Source organism: Grampus griseus, assembly GCF_964374135.1.
Source record: "Grampus griseus genome assembly, chromosome: 10".
NCBI lineage: Eukaryota > Metazoa > Chordata > Mammalia > Artiodactyla > Delphinidae > Grampus > Grampus griseus.
Window position 1 is genome coordinate 92,554,867 of NC_139004.1, and position 18,715 is coordinate 92,573,581.

General features: G+C 40.0%; 1 protein-coding gene across 1 annotated transcript in view; it reads right to left on the reverse strand.

Moving 5' to 3' along the window:
• SUMF1 (sulfatase modifying factor 1) overlaps positions 1-18,715 on the reverse strand; it is a 111,605-nt gene that overhangs the window by 86,510 nt on the left and 6,380 nt on the right. The window contains exons 2-3 of the mRNA XM_082664556.1: positions 15,820-15,993; positions 12,568-12,642 (exon numbers count right to left, since the gene is read on the reverse strand). Coding sequence (XP_082520682.1) covers positions 12,568-12,642; positions 15,820-15,993 — 249 coding nt within the window. The remainder of the gene's footprint in view (positions 1-12,567; positions 12,643-15,819; positions 15,994-18,715) is intronic.

The window sequence follows — 18,715 nt, forward strand, 5'->3', positions numbered from 1 at the left end:
GAAAACTACACTAGAAGGAATCAATAGCAGAATAACTGAGGCACAAGAATGGACAAGTGACCCTGAAGACAGAATGGTGGAATTCAGTGCTATGGAACAGAATAAAGAAAAAAGAATGAAAAGAAATGAAGACAGCCTAAGAGACCTCTGGGACAACATTAAACGCAACAACATTCACATCATAGGGGTCCCAGAAGGAGAAGAGAGAGAAAGGACCCGAGAAAATATTTGAAGAGATTATAGTTGAAAACTTCCCTAACATGGGAAAGGAAATAGCCACCCAAGTCCAGGAAGCGCAGTGAGTCCCATACAGGATAAACCCAAGGAGAAACACGCCAAGACACATAGTAATGTAATTGGCAAAAATTAAAGACAAAGAAAAATTACTGAAAGCAGCAAGGGAAAAAGGACAAATAAAATACAAGGGAACTCCCATAAGGTTAACAGCTGATTTCTCAGCAGAAACTCTACAAGCCAGAAGGGGGTGGCATGATATACTTAAAGTGATGATATGGAAGAAACTACAACCAAGATTACTCTACCCAGCAAGGATCTCATTCAGATTCGACAGAGAAATCAAAAGCTTTACAGGGCTTCCCTGGTGGCGCAGTGGTTGAGAGTCCGCCTGCCAATGCAGGGGACATGGGTTTGTGCCCCGGTCCGGGAAGGTCCCACATGCCGCAGAGCGGCTGGGCCCGTGAGCCATGGCCGCTGGGCCTGCGCGTCCGGAGCCAGTGCTCCACAATGGGAGAGGCCACAACAGTGAGAGGCCCGCGTACCACAAAAAAAAAAAAAAAAAAAGCTTTACAGACAAGCAAAAGCTAAGAGAATTCAGCACCACCAAACCAGCTCTACAACAAAAGCTAAAGGAATTTCTCTAAGTGGGAAACACAAGAGAAGAAAACAACCTACAAAAACAAATGCAAAACAATTAAGAAAATGGTAATAGGAACATACATATTGATAATTACCTTAAACGTGAATGGATTAAATGCTCCAACCAAAAGACACAGGCTTGCTGAATGGATACAAAAACAAGACCCATATATATGCTGTCTACAAGAGACCCACTTCAGACCTAGGGACACATTCAGACTGCAAGTGAGGGGATGGAAAAAGATATTCCATGCAAATGGAAATCAAAAGAAAGCTCAAGTAGCAATACTCATATCAGAAAAAATAGACTTTAAAATAAAGAATGTTACAAGAGACAAGGAAGGATACTACAAAATGATCAGGGGATCAATCCACGAAGAAGATATAACACTTATAAATATATATGCACCCAACATAGGAGAACCTGAATACATAAGGCAACTGCTAACAGCTATAAAAGAGGAAATCAACAGTAACACAATAATAGTGGGGGACTTTAACACCTCACTTACACCAATGGACAGATCATCCAAAATGAAAATAAATAAGGAAACAGGAGCTTTACATGACACAATAGACCAGATAGATTTAATTGATATTTATAGGATATTCCATCGAAAAACAGCAGATTACGCTTCCACCTCAAGTGCGCACGGAACATTCTCCAGGACAGATCCCATCTTGGGTCACAAATCAAGCCTCAGTAAATTTAAGAAAATTGAAATCATATCAAGCATCTTGTCTGACCACAACGCTATGAGATTAGAAATGAATTATAGGGGAAAAAATGTAAAAAAAACAAACACATGGAGGCTAAACACTATGTTACTAAATAACCAAGAGATCACTGAAGAAATCAAAGAGGAAATCAAAAAACACCTAGAAACAAATGACAATGAAAACACGACATTCCAAAATCTACGGGATTCGGCAAAAGCAGTTCTAAGAGGAAAGTTTATAGCTGTACAAGCCTACCTCAAGAACCAAGAAAAATCTCAAAGAAAAAATCTAACCTTGCACTTAAAGGAACTAGAGAAAGAAGGACAAACAAAACCCAAAGTTAGCAGAAGGAAAGAAATCATAAAGATCAGAGCGGAAATAAATGACATAGAAACAAAGAAAACAATAGCAAAGATCAATAAAACTAAAAGCTGGTTCTTTGAGGAGATAAACAAATTGATAAACCATTAGCCAGACTCATGAAGAAAAAGAGGGAGAGGACTCAAATCAATAAAATTAGAAATGAAAAAGAAGTTACAACAGACACCGCAGAAATACAAAGCATCCTAAGAGACTATTACAAGCAACTCTATGCCAATAAAATGGACAATCTGGAAGAAATGGACAAATTCTTAGAAAGGTATAACCTTCCAAGACTGAACCAGGAAGAAATAGAAAATATGAACAGACCAATCACAAGTAATGAAATTGAAACTGTGATTAAAAGTCTTCCAGCAAACAAAAGTCCAGGCCCAGATGGCTTCACAGGCGAATTCTACCAAACATTTAGAGAAGAGCTAACACCCACCCTTCTCAAACTCTTCCAAAAAATTGCAGAGGAAGGAACACTCCCAAACTCATTCTATGAGGCCACCATCACCCTGATACCAAAACCACACAAAGATACTACAAAAAAAGAAAATTACAGACCAATATCACTCATGAATATAGATGCAAAAATCCTCAACAAAATACTAGCAAACAGAATCCAACAACACATTAAAAGGATCATACATCATGATCAAGTGGGATTTATCCCAGGGATGCAAGGATTCTTCAATATACGCAAATCAATCAATGTGATACACCATATTAACAAATTGAAGAATAAAAACCATATGGTCATCTCAATAGATGCAAAAAAAGCTTTTGACAAAATTCCACACCCATTTATGATAAAAACTCTCCAGAAAGTGGGCATAGAGGGAATCTACCTCAACATAATAAAGGCCATATACGACAAATCCACGGCAAACATCATTCTCAATGGTGAAAAACTGAAAGCACTTCCTATGAGATCAGGAACAAGACAAGGATGTCCACTCTCACCACTATTATTCAACATAGTTTTGGAAGTCCTAGCCACGGCAATCAGAGAAGTAAAAGAAATAAAAGGAATACAAATTGGAAAAGAAGAGGTAAAACTGTCACTGTTTGCAGAAGACATGATACTATACATAGAGAATCCTAAAGATGCCACCAGAAAACTACTACAGCTAATCAGTGAATTCAGTAAAGTTGAAGGATACAAAATTATTGCATAGAAATCTCCTGCATTCCTATACACTAATGATGAAATATCTGAAAGGGAAATTAAGGCAACACTCCCATTTACCATTGCAACAAAAAGAACAAAATACCTAGGAATAAAGCTACCTAGGGAGACAAAAGACCTGTATGCAGAAAACTGTAAGACACTGATGAAAGAAATTAAAGATGATACCAACAGATGCAGAGATATACCATGTTTTTGGATTGGAAGAATCAATATTGTGAAAATGACTATACTACCCAAAGCAATCTACAGATTCAATGCAATCCCTATCAAATTACCAATGGCATTTTTTATGGAACCAGAACAAAAAACCTTAAAATTTGTATGGAGATACAAAAAACCCCGAATAGCCAAAGCAGTCTTTAGGGAAAAAAATGGAGCTGGAGGAATAAGACTCCCTGAGTTCAGACTATACTACAAAGCTTCAGTAATCAAGACAATATGGTACTGGCACAAAAACAGAAACACAGATCAATGGAACAAGATGGAAAGCCCAGAGATAAACCCACGCACATATGGTAAACTAATCTATGACAAAGGAGGCAAAGATATAAAATGGAGAAAAGACAGTCTCTTCAATAAGTGGTGCTGAGAAAACTGGATAGCTACATGTAAAAGAATGAAATTAGACACTCCCTAACACCATACACAAAAATAAACTCAAAACGGATTAGAGACATAAATGTAACACTGGACACTATCAAACTCTTAGAGGAAAACATAGGCAGAACACTCTTTGACATAAATCACAGCAAGATCTTTTTTGATCCACCTCCTAGAGTAATGAAAATAAAAACAAAAATAAACAAATGGGACCTAATGAAACTTCAAAGCTTTTGCACAGCAAAGGAAACCATAAACAAGATGAAAAGACAACCCTCAGAATGGGAGAACATATTTGCAAACAAATCAATGGGCAAAGGATTAATCTCCAAAATATATAAACAGCTCATGCAGCTCAATATTAAAAAAACAAACAACCCAATCAAAAAATGGGCAGAAGGCCTAAATAGACATTTCTCCACGGAAGACATACATATGGCCAAGAAGCACATGAAAGCTGCTCAACATCACTAATTATTAGAGAAATGCAAATCAAAACTACAATGAGGTATCACCTTATACTAGTTAGAATGGGCTTCATTAGAAAATCTACAAACAACAAATGCTGGAGAGGGTGTGGAGAAAAGGGTACCCTCTTGCACTGTTGGTGGGAATGTAAACTGATACAGCCACTATGGAGAACAGTATGGAGGGTTCCTTAAAAAACTAAAAATAGAATTACCATATGATCCAGCAATCCCACTACTGGGCATATACCCAGAGAAAACCATAATTCAAAAAGACACATGAATCCCAATGTTCATTGCAGCACTATGTACAATAGCCAGGTCATGGAAGCAACCTAAATGCCCCTCGACAGACGAATGGATACAGAAGATGTGGTACATATGTACAATGGAATATTACTCGGCCATAAAAAGGAATGAAATTGGGTAATGTGTAGAGACGTGAATGGATCTAGAGACTGTCATACAGAGTGAGGTAAGTCAGAAAGAGAAAAACAAATATCGTATATTAATGCATATATGTGGAACCTTGAAAAATGGTACAGATGAACCAGTTTTCGGGGCAGAAATTGAAACACAGATGTAGAGAACAAACATATGGACACCACGGGGGGAAAGCCGCAGCGGGGTGAGGGTCGTGGTGTGATGAATTGGGCGATTGGGATTGACATGTATACACTGATGTGTATAAAACTGATGACTAATAAGAACCTGCTGTATAAAAATAAAAATTAAAAAAAAGACAACATTCTTTTCTCCCTCCCCAAAAAAAGAATAATCCAGGGAATTCCCAGGCGGTCCAGTGGTTAGGACTCTGCACTTCCACTGCAGGGGGCACAGGTTCGATCCCTGGTCAGGGAACTAAGATCCCACATGCCGCATGGCGTGGCCTAAAAAATAAATTAAAAAAAAAAAGAATAATCCAGATTTGTTTTAAAAACACCACTCCTCAGACCCAGGAAGCCCAATAAAACTCAAGCAGGAAAAATGAAAGAAATCAACACCTAGACATACCATAGTGAAACTGTAGAATAGTAAAGACAGGAGACAGTTTTAAAAGCAGGCAGAGCCCAATCACCTACAGGGGAAGAGCAATAGATGTTCCTGATGGCTGACTTTTGAATGGCAACAACAAAAGCCAGAAGACAGTGAAATAAGCCCTACGGTGTACTGACAGGAAATAACTGCCAACCTAAAATTTTTACTTGGTGAAAATATCTTTCAGTAATGAAGCAAAATAAAGATATTTTAAGACAATTAATAACAAAAACATTTACCAAAGGATATCCTTTAGGCAGAAGAGACATTGTTTTTTTACACATTTTTTTTTTTTACTCAAGAAAGAAGAAAAAGCAGCAGCAGCCTTGGTAATTCTGAATCCTCACTGAAATTGGCTTTCAATTGAAAATAACATCTCAAAATAGCCTCCCATCCTCCTTTATGGAGGACACTTATTCAGGAATTTGTTTCCTTAAACTGTTAACAACTTTGAAAGTACAAAATTACAAACCAATAGGTGATCATTGTTTCTCAGGATTCCATCAAGAGGAACTGTTTTCTCCTATCCCACAGCCATTCCTCTGTCAAAGATTTATGAGATACATTAATGACACAAGTAAAAAAATGAAACATACTTTTTAGAAATTAAATATTTTAAATACCATCCTTTTCAACAATAAGTTTTCTAGGGTAAAATACCCCCAAACCAACAAAATCAACAACACGACAACCTTAATCCTTTCTAGGATTTGATATCTATAGCTTTTAAGACCCTGTTTCAAATTCAGCATCCAAAGAATAATCACGAATAAGAAAATTCCAGCATGCACATGTACTCTATTTTTAACCATTAAATTCACAGTTTATCTTTACAAGCAAACCCTGAGAGCCAGATCCATGTTTTGCCTCAAAACTGTATACATTAAAAAACAGGGCTTCCCTGGTGGCGCAGTGGTTGAGAGTCCGCCTGCCGATGCAGGGGACACGGGTTCGTGTCCCGGTCTGGGAAGATCCCACATGCCGCTGAGCGGCTGGGCCCGTGAGCCATGGCCGCTGAGCCTGCGCTTCCAGAGCCTGTGCTCCACAACGGGAGAGGCCACAACAGTGAGAGGCCCGCGTACGGAAAAGAAAAAAAAAAAAAACAAGACAGAGCAACTAGATAACCACTGGATAACACCACCAAAAACCCAAGAACAACATGCAGAGTCAATCTATGTGACAGGGTACTTAATCAAAGCCAGAATACAAGTACGTGAGGAAAAACTGCCAATAGCCATACAACCTGCATGATGCCTCTGGCTGGGCAGGAGAAAGCAGAAGAAACAGCAAGTCATCAGAGATGTGACGAGGAAAATCCCAAAGTAGCCAATGGGTATCACCGGAAAGCAGAGAATTACAGTGTGAGAAAGCACTGAAAACGGGAAGGAATTCTGCCCACTCTGCTGGTGAGTGTATGTAAGGCGCCCGCAGTGAGAGAGTATAAAGGCCTTCGAACAGTCTTGCCCTATGAATTCTTTACACTGACCTGCCAGGGTTCCCTTCCAGAAAAGAGACCCACCAAGGAGAAACCTCAGAGAATGAAATCAAACTCCAAAAAACAAGGGACAAGAGAGAAAAGGAGAAGGAGTGGAGGGGGAGAGATGCCGGCAATCTGAGGAAGCAGGACTTTTTTTTTTTTTTTTGGACGCAGGGCATGTGGGATCTTAGTTCCCCAACCAGGGATCGAACTTGTGCCCCCTGCAGTGGAAGCACGGAGTCTTAACCACTGGACGACCAGGGAAGTCCCAGGAGGCCATATTTTTGAAGCCTACATGAGTACAACTGAAGAAAGAGTTCTGTGAAGTTACAGAAGCTACCCTGGGCCACGCCTCCTTCTAAAGGTTAAGTCATGCTCAAAATAAGCCTGCAGCTGGCCATTTCAACATGAGGTCGGGGGCTTTCCTGGTGGCGCAGTGGTTGAGGGTCCGCCTGCCGATGCAGGGAACGCGGGTTCGTGCCCCGGTCCGGGAGGATCCCACATGCCGCGGAGTGGCTGGGCCCGTGGGCCGTGGCCGCTGGGCCTGAGCGTCCGGAGCCTGTGCTCCGCGGCGGGAGAGGCCACAGCGGTGAGAGGCCCGCGTACCGCAAAAAAAAAAAAAAAAAAATGAGGTCAGCGGAATTAAGAAAATGATTCATGAGAATAAATCAGAATCAGCAAACTCAGATGAGGTAGAGAACTCAAGAAACAACTAAAACAAAAGAAAAAGTCAGTTCAGAAATGAATACAAGAATACTTAAGAGAGAAAGAAGATGAAAAGGAAGAATTTAATTTAAAAAAAAGAGATAGAAATATTCAAAAGTAATAAACACTGAAAATGAATCCTACAAACAGATATATTAAGAATTCCTAAAGAAGAAAAAAAAAGTAAGGGCACAGAAAAAAATAGCAAAAACTTGAAGAAAAATTTCCTGAAATTAGAAAAAAAATTTTTGAAGCTACATATTAAAAGAACACACCCCATACCTGAGAATACTGACCCACAAAGAAACACCAAGATATATTCTGGTAAAATCACTAGATACTAAAGAAAAAGAAAAAAAAATCCTTGGGTATCTAGGCAGAAACAACAAGTAGCTTTCAAGGGAAAGAAAATTTGACTATCATCAGACTTTCAACAGTAATGCCTATTCCAAGAGAAAACAAAATAACATATATAAGATACTCAAGAAAAACAAAAGTGAACCAGATTTCACATCCAGCAAAATTGACTTCAAAGTCTAACGGGCAATAACAAACTGTCAACAATATGCAAAAACTAGGCAATACTGTCCCCAAGACCATTTCCTTAAGAATCTAGAAGAGAAAAAGCTTCATTAATCCAAATGACTAGAGAGACATTGAACATAGAAAGCATTAAACATATAGTTACTTGTGGAAGTGAGTACTCTATGTAATGGACACATGCTCTGATAATACAGAAATAGTACAACAATTTTAAAACTGGGAGAGAAACAGGAAATGCAAATGTAAAAGCTATTTTTTTTTTTTTGACCTGGTCTCAGTAATTCCATTGGTGATGGTAGCATTAGTCTTGTTATTTTGAGACTGCCATGTATAAGAGCTGGGATAAAATAAATGAGTAATTATAGGTTATTCTGATTCTATCATCCCCTGTGTCCTTGAGAACCAGGATTCTTGATGTGGAAGGAAGAAGATACAGGTAATACAAAAACCGGCTAAGTTATAAACCCTAACCTAGAAACATCGGTATGAACTCATAGAGCATTTTATCATAGCTCTGCCCACTGAAGAGGCCTAGAAACAATGACCAACCTTAGGCAATGAGCACACCTAGAACCTAGACAGGGTCCTGGAATACTATTTTCTACTAAAAGGTGCTAGTGTTTCTTAAATAAATGGCTGATTCCAGGCCAGGGGGTCATTACAGAAAGCAAGGAAGCACTGACGACTAGGGTTACTCCAAAAGGACTCAGGACAGTTGCTTAAGGCTCGGGGTGGGAATGAGGAGGGACTGCAAATGGGCACATGGTTCCTTTTGGGCTGGTGGATATGTTTTGCACTGGGATGGTGGTGACGGCTGCACGACTCTATAAATGCACCAGAAAAAGCTGAATAAATTGTGCACTTAAATGGTGAATTCTGTGGGATAATAAATATCTCAATAAAGCTGTTTTAAAAAGAGAAGAAAAAAAGAACTCACAAGAACTTAAAGAGGCACTCAATACCCCAAAATAGGAAAATTTGACATTCAAAAGGTATCATGATTCCAAGTGAACAAAACCCGTAAAATATTTTTAAATCCATAGGTTCATGAAGATAATTTTTTAATCCGGTGATTATACAAATCTACATTTGTGATAAAACTGCATACAACTAAATACACACATACAAATGAATACATATAAAACTGCTAAAACCCGACAAAGGTAAGTGGGTTGTGTCAATTGTCAGTTTCCTGGTTGTAAAGCTGTACTATAGTTATACAAGATGTTATCATTGAAGGAAACTGGGGGGAAGGTACACAGGATCTCTGTATTATTTCTTACAACTGCATGTAATTTACAATATTCTTTAAATGTTTAATTTTTTAAAAAAGAAACCTAATTGGTCACTTAAAAAAAAAAAAGAAAAGAGTAGACGAGGCAACCATCTCTTTATAAAAGTATCTCAATTAATAAATGAAAAAAAACCTATTAGATTATCAGAATCTTCCCACTCCCAGTGAATTAATGGGTCTAGGCACTGAGCACTAACAGCAGGTAACATCACAAAAAGAGGAAGAAGAAGACATTAGGTGCCTCGTAGTGAAAGAACACGTCACTATCTGAGGTCTTGCCACAGGGTCCAAACATGAGTCTGATCAGGCCTGGCGATCCAGCTACCAACTTACAGGACAGAGAGGAAAGGTGAGCTGTACTGGGACAGTGCAGGCAGCAAAATTCAGACTGTGGGAAAGCCTACCGCTAAAACAACCTGGATTCTTCCACAGATAAATTGTTAGGGAAAAAAAGGGGGGCAAGGGCCAGGGGCTGGGGAGGAGCAGAGTAATGGAAGGGAAATCCATTGATTAAAAGAGTCTTAAAAGACACAAATTTCCTTTAAATAGACAAGAATAAACATTGGTAGTCTTGAGAGGCACACCTCGCAATATTACTATAAAGAAAGGCAGGGAAGCATCTACTTTAAAAAGCAAGACAGTGGCTACTTCAGGGACAGAGGGGGTGATGCTAAGAATGTGGCTCGTGGATGGGATCGCTGGGGCAGGGAGCAAAATCCTAATTCTTGACTTAAGGGAAGGTTACGATCATGTTTGCTTAAAAATAACACAGTAAAGCTACACATTTGCTTTGCCTGATGTTCTGTATTTGACTTTTCTTTTACAATAAAAAGGCTTTTTCTAATAAGGAAAAGTTATATCACTAGTGTTACCTATCATAAGAGAACATTTATGACATTTAAAATAATGACATTTATTTTAAATAATTATATGAAACATTTAAAATAATTATACGATAGTAAACATGTAAAACAACTATGTGAAAGTAACCAATCTTATAAAATAATCACATTTAAAATGTACATACAGATGAACCTATTTGCAAAACAGAAATAGAGACACGGATGTAGGCAACAAACATATGGACACCAAGGGGGGAAAGGGAGGGTGGGATGAATTGGGAGATTGGGATTGACATATATACACTACTATGTATAAAATAGATAACTAATGATAACCTACGGTATAGCACAGGGAGCTCTACTCAATGCTGTGTGGAGATCTAAATAGGAAGGAAATCCAAAAAAGAGGCGATATATGTGTACGTGTAGCTGATTCACTTGGCTGTACAGCAGAAACTAACACAACATTGTAAGGCAACCATACTCCAACAAAAATTTTAAAAGTAAATAAAATGTACACAAACATAAACCGTATTATTAAATTCCAGCCAGCCACTGAAGCCTGAGGAAGGTTCTGAGGCCTATTTTCTGTGTTAAAAAGGAGATTAACAAGTGCCGCTGAGTGCTAGTGACAGGCCAGCACTCAAATGAGACTTTCTTCTCAACTTAATCAGGCCTTGAAAGAGCCCTGAGACAATGTGATTCAGGATTCTCTTACGTTTGGCCATGTACCAGCTTAAGTCACCTGCTTCACTTCAAGTCACCGCATGGACCATCTCCTATCCTACACTTCTGGAAACACTGGGTTAAAAACAGATCTGGTGCATTAGGGTAGGCCAAGACCTAAAAACAAAAACTTAGCTCTCTCGGATCACCAACAGATTCATTTCACTTGTTCCAACCCTTTCTAAACATGCTTAAAAGGTCTGCTTTTCCATTATGAGCATTTAAGCAAGAGACCAACACTACGACCCGGTAAGAGCTGCTTATCTTCATCCTAGTTACCAGCACACACACTTCACTATGGACTTAAAAGGGCACCGTCAGAGCCCAGTAATCCTCTGCCTCTGCCTTTATGCCTAATGTGCTCAGAGGTTCTCAAGTGACAGGAGGCCTTGTATCGGAAAGCACAAATTACAAAAATAAGTGCAAAGGCCCTCCCCCAGCTGAACTCCCCATCATAAAACAAGGCACCACATCCTGAGCTACTGGCTCATCAGCACTAAGCCAATCTGACCTCAAAGCCCTTTAAAAAAAACGGCGGGGGGGTAATCAGGTTATATAATAGACTGATAATATAAACTTGTAGCAAGCCAAGAAAACTCTGAAATTCAGATGGAATTCAGTCATGTTTTTAAAACATTTTTCTAAAATACATACATAAAAGTGGCCTGATTCTCCTATAAACGACTTGAGAGCAAATCTGCTTCTACCTCATCTTTTCCCCCCCCAAGTTTTGCTACGAGTTTGAAGAGAAAGCAAACCCGAGCCAGGAATGTTTAATTTTTCTGGCACTGCTGCTCACCAGAGAATAGTGACCCCAACACATAAAGATGAGATTCAGGCAGGAGCTAAAAGGGAACTTGTATAACAAAGGAAGATTAGTGCTGAATTCCTGTCTTCGATGTCTGTATCTTAATCAGTCTCCCTTGGGTCAGCTGACCCCGTTTCCTTTCCTCTCTTCCCACCTCCTGCTTCTTCTGTGTCCTCAGCCATCCTTGTTTTGTGAACCCTCAGCTTCCTAGCTTACCCACACTCCTTTCCTTGTATATTTTGCTTTCTCATGAGACATGTGAGTAGACAAATTCTCAAATATACACAAGCCTACTAAAATGTCTGGAACAGAAATCCCAAGTTCCACTCACCACACAGGGGCTTATGGAGACCTAGTCCAGTCTCCATGATTTCCCTGGATCCCTTTATGAGAGAAGGTACACCGTGGATGGTAAGGACCAGGTCCTGGGTTCAATTTCCTGTGTACATCCACAGCAAAGGGCCCCTTTCATAACTACTACTCTGATCAAGTGAATTCAGGAATGTTTAAATAGGAAGCTCTCTCTCCATACCAGAACCTGATGAGACCAAGACTTTAAGAATAGAAGTAAAAAACATGCACATTTAACCCTCCATTCTAGAAATGGCTATGAGCAAAAGAAACCCAGAAGTGTCTAAAGCCCAGCTGAGCTCCACTTATACTCAGGGGCACAAGACAGAAGCTCAGTCAGACCTAACACTTCAGATACTGTCCCAGGTTTGTGCCATTTTCCTCAAGATAAGGTGCCCTGGTCCCATAGGCCTGTTCTACGGTCAAATCTATAGCAGGAAAATGGTGAGGCGTTTATTTTGGGGGGGGGGGGGGGTGGCGCGGCTGGTAGTTTGGATTTTTCACCCAAGCCCTTTCCAATGAGCAACAGAGAAATATGAGAGCCTGTTTAAACATTACTTACTGCCTGTTGGATATCAGACTTCACTTGCTCACTCAACATGCCTTCAAAGACAAAGGAGTCACCAAACTTCTCAGCCTAAAGGAAAGGAAGGAAATAAAAATCCAGAAAAGGTTGTAGTAACATATTTCACATGTGCCATTTTCTCTGTACACTACTAAAGGGGTTCTTCTTGTCCAAATGAACTTAGATTTGTCTTATAACCTCCCAAATGACCTAAAAGCATGTGGCTTCCTGTTAAAACAGGTTACTGTCACTTAGAGAGACCATTTGTATTTAAGGCTCATTTAGCTGATAAGAAGGCAGACTGGAAGAGATTAGCTACTGAGACTGTGATTGTTTCTGTTGATGGAAACACATCTCCCCAAGTATTACAAATGACTTTGGAAAATAACAGGATTCTTTACATGTCAGATTACATAATCAACCTTTGTCCTTTGTTCTGCTCCTGGAACCTAGCTAAAAGAAGTAAATGGCCCTGTTTGTTGATATTCTGACGCACTCCACTGACGTGTCCACTGTGCTTATACATCTCAAGTGGCCAATTCAAGCACCAGATGTAAATCTGTATTTTAATCATTTTTATTTACCATTACTGTCTCAAGTCCATATCTACCTGGTTTTCTTTGTTGCATATGACCCCAGTTCTGGAAACACCCAATGTAGTCTCTTGGTCTCCATGATTCTACTCTTCTAGTTTTCTTCCTCCATTTCAGACTCCTTCTCATCTCCTGAAATACATGGGCACTTCTTCTTGCCCCAAGACACTGTTCCTCCCCAGCACTCTGCCCCGGCTCTCTGCTCTTCTTACTCTACACCAGTGGCCCTCAGGCTTTGTGCAGTTGAGATCACCTGGCCAGCTTGTTATAGCTACACAGCACTGCTCCCCAAGCCCAGAGGTTCTGATTCTGTAGGTCTGGGGTGAGGCCAAGGAACCTGCCCGTGTGTACAGATAAGCTGGTGATTCTAATACAGGTGGTCTAAGAGATCACATGATGAGATACACCGACCTGCTGCTGGACAAACTCTTGAAATCCCATGATTTTAATCACCACCGGCATTTCAAATGATGTTCGTATCTCCACCTCCAGTCCTCTCCTCTCCTCACCACATGATATTAACGGCCTACTAGATCCCTGTATTTCCAGCTTTATGAGCACCTCAAACTCCTTTTGCTGATTAGAGCTCATCATCTCTTCTCCACCCCAGCTCTTATTTCTGTATTCCCTTGTAGCATCACCATGCCTGAGAACCCAGACCATTCCTTCACTCAACAACATGTACCAAACACCTATCAGAAGCCTGGCTTTGGGCTAAATGACAGAGATACAAGGTCAGTATTACAGAGGCATGGTCTCTGTCCTTAGAGCACTCACATATGGGGCCACAAACAAAAGTCAAGTCAAACAAAGAAAGGAAGAATATAATTACAACTTTATTTGACCCTGTAAGGCAGAGAGTATAGAGAGAAGCCTCCTTTTGATAGGGTGGGCAGAGGAAGCCTCCCTGAGAGGGATATTTAAGCTGAGATGACTCGAGAATGAGAAGGAGCCAGCCACGCAAAAGGGGGACAGGCAACGGGGTCAGGAAATTCCAAGCAGGGGGAAAGTATGGGCTGCACCCCTAAGATGGGAAAGAGTGTCAAGTCTGCAAGGAATAGAACCAAGAACAGCAGGGCTAGAACATGGTGAGCAAGGGAAATGTGATATAAAATGAAGTTGGAGAAATGGAAGAAAAGAAACATGAATGCCATAATAATATGAAGTATTTTATCCAAAGCAGGGGTTTTAACCCTTTTTGTGCCCTGGACCCCTTTGGCAGTATGGTGAAGCTTAAGGATCTCCTTCCCAGAATGAAATGTTTACGTGTATAAAATAAAATCAATACAATTACAAAGAAAACTAGTTATATCGAAATATTAGTAAAACAAATTTGTGCTATAGTAACATATACATATATGTTATATATATCTATACATTAAATATAAATATGTATAAATAATACATTAAATAAGATCTAGTGGCAGGCCTCATAATTATCATTTCTAAAGTGAGGATGAATACAAACAATATTTTATGATCTCTGCAACAACAATAATGGGATACAAAATGTCTGTGATTTCTATTGGTGATAAAGTCATAGGTACTGCTGCCACTACTGTGGTATGTTGTCTATTCCTAACTGAAGGAAATGCTGAACTTCAGTTAGAGGGTAATAGAAATCCAGATGCAGTATTTCCCCATCCATGCTCCTAGATGCCCTAAACTCTGCTTATTCTATCTAGTCTTGATGGGAACCCTAGTCTAAGGGAAGCTTCTTGCCTTCGAAGCCCACTTCTAACTTCATCAGACTACTGAGGAACCTGATCTGAGAGTATCCTCATGAAACAAAAGGAACAGCAACTTCTTACTACAAATAGGTCCAAAAAGACAACTACTTTGTATATTTTAAGAAATTCCAAAGAAATGCAAAACCAAATTTGGATGCTGTTTTGCTTTCAGCATTCGCTCTGAAATTTTTTTTTTAAAGAAAGGAAGATGTTCTGGCCTGGAAAAAAACAAAAACAAGGACAGGGACTCCACAAACTGAAGGCAAGGGTAGGGTAGAGTCCTTTGGTAAGAAAAAAATGGGAAACCTACATAACAAGGATATTTTAGACACTCACAGAAACTTTCATAAACTAGAAAGCCTCTCTCTTCCTATTCCCGTTTAGGACAAACATCCACTTGCAGAACCTTGCTCTGTGATTCAGTGACCACAGGATAAAGCCTGGAACTGCCAAAGGAAAGCTTATAATCGTCAGGCACTGGAATAAAACCACAAAAATGAAAAGCTGCACTTCTGCATCTATTACTTATGAATTATGCAATGCTTCTGGAACACCCAAACTATAATTTTTTGAGAGGGAGAAGTGGCCTTACCTTACATGCTATCATCTCAAAAAGCCTGAGAGGACAGTGACGCTCTTTGGAAGATTAAAGCACTGACACACTAGAGCATAACGGTTAAGAAGACAGCTCCTGGGGTCACACTGGCCAGGCCTGAATCCCAGCTCCGCCACTAACCAGCTGTGGGACTCGGGGCAAATCACTTTGCTAATCCCCAGTTTGCCACCTGAAAACTAAGCTGCCTCACTGGGTTGCTATGAGAACAAAAATTACATGAAATATACAGAAAATGCCTGTCACAGCACTAGGCACATAGGAAAAAGCGGTCAACTGATAAAGTTCTTCCTCCCCATTCCAACCCCATTACCTCTGTCAAATAGCCAGTTGAGTTCACAAACTTCTCAAATTCAGCATTACTGACTTCATAGGCATCCATGTAAAAGGCATCAATAGCAACTCTCCTCGCAGGTGCTTCCCCATCCTGCTTTATCTGAGGATCATCTGTGCCCATTGTAAATACTCCGGCAGGGATGGGGACCATCTGCAGCAAAAGGGGAAACACGGGAAGTCAGGCCGTCACCGCCAGAGTGAACCTGGGTCAAGTGTAGAGCGCCAGCACACAGTAAGCACCCAACAGCAAGCCAACCTCCGCCACAAAAGCCACTGTGAAGTAAGTAAAATCATGGCGTACTCCAATGAATGATTAGTCACAAAAAGAAGTGAAAATTCTTTAGGGTAGTGATTTCTTTAGGAAAAACACTACATAATACACATCTGCACACGCCATGGAAACAGGTCTGGAGCAACAGTCACCAAGCTGCTAATGGCTGCAGTGCAGAGGCAGGGAGAATATTCCACTTCTTTATACATTTGTGCATTTTTGTCCTTTATTATGTCCATATTTCTTTTAAATTATTTTTAAAAGCAAATATAAAAATGCCAAATACAATATTTTTTTTTAACTTTTTTTTTTTTTTTTTGGCCACACGGCATGTGGGATCTTAGTTCCCCGACCAGGGCAACCCGCGCCCCCTGCAGTGGAAGCGCAGTCTTAACCACTGGACCACCAGGGAAGTCCCCATATATAATATATTAAAAAACCCACTGAGTGAATCTAGGTTCCCAATGATAATGGAAAAGACAAATCATTGAAATGGAAAATCTAAAAGGTTTACTAGAGGACCATGTCTTGTCCTTATTTAATACCTTATTAAAACTCTAATTGTTCCTATCTACTGTTTCACATAACCTCTAAACACCAAGAGGGTAGCAACCGAGGCTGCTTTGTTCACATGTTTTCCTAGCACTAAACATAAGATCTGAGGATCACACCGAAAATTTTCAGTTAAGAAACACAGGTCCATCCTCAGCATCACTTGGGAAATCCAACATTACAGCAGTCATCCAGTTTTACTGGGTATCCTAAATATATATCCCTCTGTCCTCTCCCCTTTTCTTTTCCTCGATTAATGCTGTAGCCTCACAATTGTCTCCTTGCCTCCAGTCTCATCCCTTCACATTTCTCCCGGCTCCTCTCTAAGCCATCAACCTTCCTTTCAATCATTCATACAAGTATTTAAGCCCCTACTGAACTTTTCAAAATATCTGTCTTCTGTATCCCACACAACTTACTGAGGCTCTGCTTGGAACAGAAAAAGACTGGAAACAACCTAAATATTTTTCAATATTGGAATGATTAACTAAATTGTGGGCCACCCAGAAAATGGAAAATTAGGCAGCCATAAGAAAAGGAAAAGAAGGAAAACACCAGGAATAAAAAGACACTTTTAATATACTGATATGGAGAGATCTCACCACGATGAAGAGCAAAGTGAACAAAGCAAGGTGCACCCTAGAAAGCATGGTGTGTTATCATTTGCATGAAAAGGAGGTGGGCAGGAGAACATAGATTCACATATTTTTTTGTATTTGCTTACATTTGCAGAACACGGCTCTGGGAAGGTATTCAAGAAACTCATGCAGTGGTTGTCTGAGGGGAAGGTTATTACGAAAGTGGAAAATTTTTCACTATACACCCTTCTACAGAATTTTTTTTGTAATTTTAAAACCATGTACTCTATTCAAAATAACAAACAATAAAGTGTCAATCTGATTATACCTCTTTCCTACTTAAATTCTTCAGGGATCCCCAGCACCTTTGAGGGTTAAATATCTCAGCATCAGAGCCTAATCTCTCCCCACCTCTCTCACGCTGTACTCCACCTGCACTTCATCTCTTGTGAATAACATCAATGCTCAACGATCACCTCCTACAGAAGGCCTTTCCTGCCTACATTTCCCTCTGCTGGCTGGGCATATCCCCCTCATTTGGGATCCTCTGATAAACACCTCTCTAAACAACCGACACACACTGTACATACTTTAATGGCTTGTTTTTACCTGCCCTAGATCCCAGGCTCCTTGGGGACCAGAAATAAAGTTTTCACTTCTATGTCCCCAGCTCCTAGTACGGTGCACGGCAAGTAAGGAAAGAAGGAAGGAAGGAAGGAAGGAAGGGAGTGGGGGGGATGGATGGATGAAGAAACTTCGTTGACTGAAAGAGTGACATCACGGATACAATGAAAAATGTATCAGTTGAATTATTCCTAATTATAAAAATTCTCTTTCTTTTATAACACCATCCCAGACATGGATAGCATGCCTGCATCACAGTGAAACCTGTTTAAGAGACTCTGCTCAAAGACTGAACTAGGTTCCCACATTATTCTCATTATTCTCCAAGCATCTGGGACACAAGATTCCTCAATCGAGATGAGAAGTCAGAATTTCAAGCAGCTCTGCAAAGAAGAAGAAAAATAGAAGCCTGCAGACGAAAGCTTAAAATGATTATTAAAATGATCTAATAAAAGGTTTCATATTTCCTAAAGGACTTTAAGAAAAAAAAAAGCTTTCCAGCAGCAGACAAGTAGGTCCTTTTCTCAGAACGGCTGTTCATCCCAAGGTGCAAACACAAGGCCTATAGGAAACTATGCCCATTATTCCCAATGAAGTTTTACAATTATCTGTTTTTCATCCCACTCTCCCTCAAGGTGAGCACCAACAATGCTAATACAATCACAACTTCCACTGTGGACTCCAGGCCTAATTTTTTTTCTTTCATTAACCATCAGAGATAGCCAGCAATGAATAAGCCAAGTTTCCATTCTGGAGGCTATAGATAAAAATAGCCTGCATGGCTCTGACTGTATCATAATTCCCAATTTTCACTGATGAAGTCTCTGTCCTACAAATGTAGAATGTCG